The sequence below is a fragment of the Leptonotus elevatus genome, chromosome 5 (genome assembly GCF_054856555.1).
Source record: "Leptonotus elevatus isolate MCC_2025b chromosome 5, RoL_Lele_1.0, whole genome shotgun sequence".
Taxonomy (NCBI): Eukaryota; Metazoa; Chordata; class Actinopteri; order Syngnathiformes; family Syngnathidae; genus Leptonotus; species Leptonotus elevatus.
Genome location: NC_141243.1, coordinates 19,560,784 through 19,569,505, shown reverse-complemented (window position 1 = coordinate 19,569,505; position 8,722 = coordinate 19,560,784). Strand labels below are relative to the sequence as shown.

Genomic DNA, 8,722 nt, shown 5'->3' with positions numbered 1-8,722 from the left:
GTCAGAGTAGGCTACTTTGAAATAAAACAAAATGTTTTAGCAATCACCACGAAAACAAGACATACCACTAAAATCGTACCAAGAAAGGCTGACAGAAAGGTTATTTTATCGGTTCTATATGTAAGTTGATCATCAAGAGAGAGCTATTGGCTATTTTAAATATAATGTCTTTAGGAGTCACTTAAATTGTAGCTACAGTTTGCCTCAGGAGTCAGGACAACTATAATTTACACAGCAAGTGCAATTGTGCATGTTTCTGTATTTTGTGTGTGGATTATTTGTAATTTCATGTGGAGGAAAGAAAAGGTCTAACATTTGACAGAGGTATGTGCACAAAAGAGGCAAATGAGAAGTTTGGTCATCTGTAACGCTCATGTCGAATTGCACTCTTGAATGATCCTTGGCATTTCTGTGGCAGACTTTGAACCTGGAAGATTCAGAACAGGACCATTGTGATTAGATTTGCTCGTGGATGCAATCAAAGCAGCAACAACAGCAGCATGAGGTACAAACGGGGAATAGATGAGGTAACACGTAAGGGAATATGCTGTTGAGAAGCTTGCGTCATAAATCCTGGCAGGGCTGAAGGATGCAGCGTAACATGTATGACTTGGCGCGTGATGAGAACAGAATCAGCGCGAAAATGACTGTGACATCGCAAGCATGCTTCTGTTGGCTGAGGAAATGACACAAAGGAAAAGCTGCATTTGTGAGCAGATGCCATTTATCTTCGTTTTGACTTCAAAACGAAGATTAAATGTTTTCAATGATGGCATTGATGCATTCATGGGCCAGCACATAAGGTACACTTGCACATCTACTGAGATCTGATACCACAGTCTACCAATAGTTATACAAAATAATGACGCTTGATTTTGGTCAAGATTGTCACAGGATTATAAACCGGAACTGTTGAATTTAATTAAATTCTGTAGATCTATCTTTGATTAAGGTAAATAAACGTTCTGCTATCATTTCACACAGCACATCTGATCAATTAAATCTAACTTTATTTATCCCTTATAGGCAACTCATTCACTCCCAGCCATTTTCACTGAAGCAACCCCCTTTGCTCCCGGGCTGTTTTACTGGATTTTGACAGATTTTGCAAGGCCCACAGAATATTTTCTTCTATTGCTATAAGACATGGACCCCACCAAAAGAAAGATTAGAGTCTCTTCTTTCATCAGGAAAAAATTGTATATTTGTTTCAGTTTTGCAGTAATTAGCATTAGAATATAGCTAAGTTCAAAACACTGGGGAAAAAAGCTTGTTGCAAAATGGCCCTGGTTGATCTCTTATACTCTGTTGCCACCTTCTGGCCATTTTTTTGTTATAAGTACCATTGCTTTAAGCGACCTCTTCAGGTCAGAGGCTGCATCAAAGCCTTCTGTATATGCTCTAACACACAAAAAACTCCCCCAACAAAAAAACCTATACATACGTTTTTGGGATCAAGGCAATATTTAAAATAAAAAAGTTTTTTTAAAATATGTTTTTGGGAGCAAATGAGCAGCATTACATTTAAAAGAGGATCAAAAGTATAAGAATAAAGAGCACAAAATACACAATATCAAATAAGGTGACTCGATGATGGGGTTAAAGTGCCGCGTGTAGCATCTCGGGCCTGTCTCTGTCACCAAATTCTGTCTGACAATGAATGATCGTTGTTGTCTGATTCACAGGAAAATGGTCGCAAAACCTCTGATTGCTGGTCTGGTGGTCATTTTTGGGGTTGTCGTGGGTCTGCTGCTCTTCGTAGGCATGGGGAAGAAAAACACGACTCCCCCTTCAGGCCACTTGTACTTAAGGGCCGCTGTCGCTGCTGATGCTGGAAAGTGTTCCGAAGTTGGAAGGTAAGGAGGTGTTTGTTTATCAAATGTGCTATTTATAGTCTGTTTGTACGAGTGCATACATAAATATGAAGTTCTCCCATGTCCGTAGGGACATTTTGATGAAAAACGGTTCAGCGGTGGATGCCTCTATTGCTGCCTTGCTCTGCGTTGGCCTTTTTAATGCACACAGCATGGGCATCGGAGGAGGGGTCTTCTTTGCCATCTACAATGCTTCTTCGGGTGGGTGCGACTCATTATTTTCTAAAAATCAAAGTGACGTTTCGTGAGCAAAACTGACCGCATTTTCTACTCAACAGGGAGAGTAGAAACCATTGACGCAAGGGAGACGGCACCCAAGAACGCCACTGAGGACATGTTTGGCAACAACACACAACTTTCCCGTACAGGTGCGATCACAAGTCAAATGGGGTCAGTCGAGTTTTACGGTGGCCACGTTTTCAACAAAGTGGCACAACTGGCCACAATGTGGTTTGGAATAGTGCTATTTATTTGGGCATCCTGTGACAGGACGTATAGGATGGATGGAAACGACCACTTCAGCCTTGTGGGCAGTATAACCTGCCAATGAATTAATCAAAAGCAGCAATTTAACAAAACAAAGAGTAAATTAGAGGATATCCAAAATGGCGTGTTCTTTCTTCCTGGCACTTGGCTGAGGACTTAATCGACAATATGGCTGGTACGGTAATGATGTTACGTAATGGTACAAAAAAAACAGCCATGATATTCAAAACGCTAATAATGTTTGTACATAACAGGTGGACTGTCCATCGCCATCCCCGGGGAGATCCGCGGCTATGAGATGGCACACAAGCGACATGGCAGGCTGCCATGGAAAGAACTGTTTGAGCCAAGCATCGCCTTGGCCCGTGAAGGCTTTCCGATCGGGAAAGCCTTGGCTCATGCCATCTTTAAAAGCAAGGATTTCATTCAAGGAAACGCTAACCTCTGGTGAGGATAATGTGGCGCCAGCCGACATAAATAGTGGCGCGCTAATTCTGGAATGCTAGCTGCGTTGTTTTTTAGAGAACATACTGTATAATAACTTGTGATATTTAAAGCGACGTTGAGCAAGACGTCCTTTGGCTGTGATTCGTTTTGTGCATCCAAGTCCTGTTTGACTTTTATTGAACTTTTCTATACTAAACGTGTTTTCCTCTCCTCTCATCTTACAGTGAAGTGTTTTGTGATTCACAAAAAAACATTCTCAGAGAAAACGACATCGTAAGATTCCCAAAGCTGGCAGACACATACCGGAGAATAGCAGAAGAGGGTCCTAGCGTGTTCTATAACGGCTCAATGGCACAGAGACTCGTGGATGACATCCAGGCAGCAGGTCTGGTTTAATTATCGATAACAAATGAAAAAAACATGCGTATGCACAACTGGCAAAACACGAGGCAGGATAATTACTCATTATCAATTGAATGTTCCTCTATCAATATTTTAGGTGGGATTATCACCTTGGATGATCTATTGGAGTACCAGCCAGTACTGAATGAAAACCCCTTAAAGCTGAGTGTTGGGGAATACGCCATGTATGTGCCAGACGCCCCCTCCAGTGGCCCAGTGTTGGCGCTCATTCTCAACATAGTCAATGGTGAGCAGCCTGGCCTTCGCCAAGCTCTTGTGCAGTCATGCACAAGGAAGGACGGCAGCTTTCCTCGTGGTCGGTCCTTCTGTTTGGTCACAGAAAACGAAGCAACTGCTCAAGTTTGTGTTGGAATGAGAATCCACTTCGAGTTAAATTGAATGTATACGGTTTTCATCCATTTTTTTCCTTCCTTTCTTTCTTTCTTTCTTTCTTTCTTTCTTTCTTTCTTTCTGGGTCATCCATGTTGTTTGACTCGAGTGAACACTTTCATAATGTGCCAATGTGCGGATGCGTATACTATTGGCTTTTCACACATTGAGGGAGAAGCCTCATTAAATATGGCCAAGAAAAGGTGATTGTTTATTCAGTGCAGACTTTTGTCTCTGTGGATATTTTTCAGGGTACAACTTCACAGACACGAGTGTTTCCACCACCGAGAGGAAAACCCTAACGTATCATCGCATCATAGAGGCTTTCCGTTTTGCTTACGCCAAGAGGAGCCGACTCGGGGACCCGCTTTTCCTCAATATCACAGATGTAAGCCTTCAACTCGTTGCCTTTCACAAGCTGATATTTCAATGAGTGGCAATTGTCCTCTTAAGGAGACTATCGTTTTTTTTGTTTGATTTTTACCAAGCAAATGCTAATATAAATAGCATGGAGCCATAATGGGTCGTGACGAGCAAATAGTAAATTTTTACTTGACTGAAGAAAACCAGGAAAGATGATACCGAAACATTACTGAAACACATCGACAGAGCATTTTCACTAGCCACAATGTTGTTAACACATTCACTGCCACAGACGCCTATAGACGTCCAAGATTCCTTTTTACCACATTTGGTACATAAGTAAATAAAAGATGTAAAGAAAAAACAAAATTTTAGCAAGTTCGAGTTCAAACCATCTTGCCAATAGCTATGCTAGGTATCGCAGTATACACAAGAAGTACGCTCATCGCAAATATGATTAAAGCTGACTAACTATGGCATACTAAAGTTTATTTGAACTACATTTACAGGCTTTTTAAATGTGCACAGTGCGCAAACACATAAATAATGTTAATCAGGTAGTCAGCCCTGTTGTAAGAAAGTGTTACTTTTTTGTGTCTTCTTTCTAAAGTTTCTTTAACCCTATTAGTTCACTTCCAAGTTTTCTCATCCACCCAGGACAATAGACAAATTAAATCATGTAAGAAAGACTTCGATTCCTCACAAATGTAAGGGGTAGAGTCTGGAGGTTTGTTTATTGCAGTTTGTAAACACATTAGCTAGAGTTTACTTTTAAAACACAACATTAGCTAGCATTTTATTTTATCCATCCATCCATCCACCGCTTATCCGGGGTCGGGTCGCGGGGGCAGCAGCTTTAGCAGGGCAGCCCAGACTTCCCTCTCCCCAGCCACATCAGCCAGCTCCTCCGACGGGATCCCAAGGCGTTCCCAGGCCAGCCGAGAGACGTAGTCTCTCCAGCGTGTCCTGGGTCGTCCCCGCCGGTGGGACATGCCCGGAACACCTTCCCAGGGAGACTTCCAAGAGGCATTCGAACCAGATGCCCGAGCCACCTCAACTGGTTCCTCTCAACGCGGAGGAGTAGCGGCTCGCCACTGAGTCCCTCCCGGATGACCGAGCTTCTCACCCTATCTCTAAGGGAGAGCCCGGCTACCCTGCGGAGGAAACTCATTTCGGTCGCTTGTATCCGGGATCTTGTTCTTTCGGTCACGACCCACAGCTCGTGACCATAGGTGAGGGCAGGAACGTAGATCGACTGGTAAATCGAGAGCTTTGCTTTTCGGTCCAGCTCCTTCTTCACCACAACGGACCGATACAGCGTCCGCATCACTGCAGACGCTGCACAGATCCGCCTGTCGATCTCCCGCTCTAACCTACCCTCACTCGTGAACAAGACCCCAAGATACTTGAACTCCTCCACTTGGGGCAGGACCTCATCCCCAACCCGCAGAGGGCACTCCACCCTTTTCCGACTGAGGACCTTGGTCTCGGATTTGGAGGTGCTGATCTTCATCCCAACCGCTTCACACTCGGTCGCGAACCGCAAAAAGCAGAGATGCAATGTTGAGGCCACCAAACCGGACCCCCTCAACGCCTCGGCTACGCCTAGAAATTCTGTCCATAAAAGTTATGAACAGAATCGGTGACAAAGGGCAACCTTGGCGGAGTCCAACCCTCACAGGAAACAAATTCGACTTACTGCCGGCAATGCGGACCAAACTGACATCGGTCGTATGGCGCGTTGGATTGGTGGCGTTAACCACAATGCCGAAATTGATATGCATTTGATGTGTTGGCGGGTGTTAATGTCAAAACCCTGAACACAAACATACAAAATGTTTTTATGACAACAAATCAGAGGATTGATTTTGACATTGATCCGATTGAGAATTCTATTGCTCTATTGCTTCCGTCGTAGTCTTTAACTGCGACAATTGTTTGTCTCTTCTCAGCTTATCCAAAACATGACATCGGCCTTCTTCGCCGAAGGCATAAGGAAGAAAATTACAGACGACACCACTCATCCCGACATGTACTATGAGCCGGATTATTTTGTCCCAGACAACCACGGAACAGCTCATCTGTCGGTGATAGCTGAAGACGGAAGCGCCGTGGCAGCCACCAGCACCATTAATCTATAGTAAGATTCTTATCTGCCTGTCGGAATAAATCCAAACATTCACTTCTACTTGACCTACATTGTCAACCGAGTGTTTCTGTGCCCATAGATTTGTAGAACATGCAGTAAATACCAACATTTTACATAGTTATACAGAATTTCACATGGTTGAATTAATAACTTTTAGGCGGAATTAAGAAAACACTGGGAAGTTGTGACAGCTGACAATTTTGGAGGAATCATTTGCATAATCTGACACATTCTGATCAACTGCAAATTTAGAGCATGTGCGTTTCTTAAGGACGGATATGAAAATATACATTTCTAGCCAAAAGACATCCATAAAAAAATAATAATCAAAATGTGGCCAATGTATGAATAATGTTGGGCTTGTTGCTCAATTTATGCTTATTTTTTTGTGCATCCAGCTTTGGGTCAAAAGTCATGTCTCAATCAACTGGAATCATCTTCAACGATGAAATGGATGACTTCAGCTCTCCGTACATAACCAATGGTTTTGGAATACCTCCTTCACCTAACAACTTCATCCAACCAGGTGAGACCAGCGTCCTCATTAAGTCTTTATCATGGAGTGCGCGCGCTACTGTAGCGTGTCGCTACGAAGGACTTACGGGGCTCAGTTGTTGACAACGACTGTCCTTGTACACTTTTTGTGCTTTTGTTTTCTCCGGGAAGCTGAGGGAGACATTCTGTAATAAACCTTTGTTCACATTGTGTTCATCTGTTACAGGAAAGAGGCCTCTGTCTTCCATGTGTCCCACAATCATCTTTGATAAAGACAAAAGAGTTAAAATGGTTGTCGGAGCATCTGGGGGCACAAAAATCACCACAGCTACTGCCTTGGTAAGACCACTCCCCCATGCAGTCTCATTTATTTACTTTTTTCAACTTGCATGTCCCTTTTTTGTCCCGTGCACAGGTCATCCTCAACTCTTTGTTTTTTAAGTACGACTTGAGAAAGGCGGTGACTGAGCCGCGAGTGCACAATCAGCTCAATCCAAATATGACAGTAGTGGAGCAGGACTTTGAAAAGGTGAGGGATGCGATGCGAATTGCAAAATGGTAATCACCTACAACCACTTGCTCAACCGCACATGGTGAGACTTGCGTGCCTGTGTGTGATTACCAGAGGATCTTAGAAGGCCTGATCTGGAAGAACCACGTAACGCACCTGCAGAAGAATCCAGATTCTGTGGTTCAGGTGGTCATGCGACAGGGAGAGCATCTTTGCGCAGAATCGGACCCCAGGAAAGGAGGATACCCTGCCGGATACTGAATGTGGTTCCAGAACTCCCGCCCCTCCCTAAAAACAAAACAAAACAAAAAAAAAACATATCAAGGAATGACTCAGTTTTAATACCTCTGTGAGACAAACTATACATATCCAGCATTGCTGCCTTTTTAGTTCGGTATTTTTTATTTTTTTTACTTTGTTTGATGAAGTAAGAAGTTGCATTTGTTATGAAACGTTTATTATAAACTGCCACTGATGTTTTTCAGTATTTAAGTGAGAGGATGGTGGTGATGTTTTCAATATTTGGAAAAGATGGTGAGTAAAGCTTACTTGATTTGGATATATATATATATATATATATATATATATATATATATATATATATATATATATATATATATATATATATATATATTCAAAATACACATCTCAAATGATGATAATGGAAAATACAGTTATAGAATATGTTGAGTTGAAATGTGACAAGTTGTGAAGTGTTGCTCAAAATAACTGACAATGAATGTTGGACAAATGTTTATTATTATTATTATTATTAATTTTTTTTTTATTGGTAGACATCTAACGCTGCAAGTGGTTATAAAACCAGACTTGCAAGCAGCTTCTCTTCATAAAATAAAGACAACTCAGGTTGTTAAATGTCTGCCATCAGATCTGTAATGTTATCCTGAGTGTCTAAAGACAGATAACCATGTTCTTTCTTTACCACAAACAGAAGCATTAACTTATTACTTTACAATAAATTGTACATGTTTTATATAGATTAGCTTTTAAATTGATGTATTGTCGATCCTGAAAACATCTGTATATATATTTTTTATAAAACACATTGTTTTTATGCTCTTTGTGACCAGCCTTGTCATTAAAGTCTTCCAATAGTCAAATTATTATTTTTTTTTTTTTAAACAATGATTGTGAACAATTATTATTACATTTGGATTGGAAACGTAAGCAAGAACCAATCGTTAATGAAGCAATTTAGAAACTGGCCAGTGGCCACCATCATGGTGAAGTTTTGGTAATTTTGAGGAGATAAACGGTTCCTTGAGTAGCTGATGTCAACATGAGTGGCTCATGGTGGCGGTGAGGTTACTGTATATATACGCAGGGACATACAATACATAAAGTCACAACAAGTGGGAAAGTGCTGTGGTCTGACGAGTCAACATTCCAATTTGTTTTGGGAAATTATGGACTTAATGTCCTCCGGGCCAAAGAGGAAAAGGAGCATCCATGTTGTTATCAGCACCAAGTTGAAAAGCCAGCATCTGTGATGTTATGGCCGTGTGTTAGTGCCCATGGCATGGGTAACTTCTGTGAAGAAAAGGAAACAGTCGGAACATAAAATATCTTGTCTTCGTAGTGTGT

At 41.8% G+C, this 8,722-nt stretch overlaps 1 protein-coding gene across 1 annotated transcript; it reads left to right on the top strand.

The window, feature by feature from the left end:
* Positions 1-1,689: 1,689 nt before the first annotated feature.
* Positions 1,690-7,577, top strand: ggt1a (gamma-glutamyltransferase 1a). Its single transcript, XM_086076860.1, has 12 exons — positions 1,690-1,856; positions 1,945-2,075; positions 2,153-2,242; positions 2,615-2,807; positions 3,032-3,192; positions 3,307-3,456; positions 3,851-3,987; positions 5,915-6,102; positions 6,510-6,637; positions 6,833-6,945; positions 7,022-7,135; positions 7,232-7,577. The coding sequence occupies exons 1-12, from the start codon at positions 1,690-1,692 to the stop codon at positions 7,376-7,378; spliced, it is 1,719 nt and encodes a 572-aa protein (XP_085932986.1). The 3' UTR covers positions 7,379-7,577.
* The last annotated feature ends 1,145 nt before the right edge of the window (positions 7,578-8,722 follow it).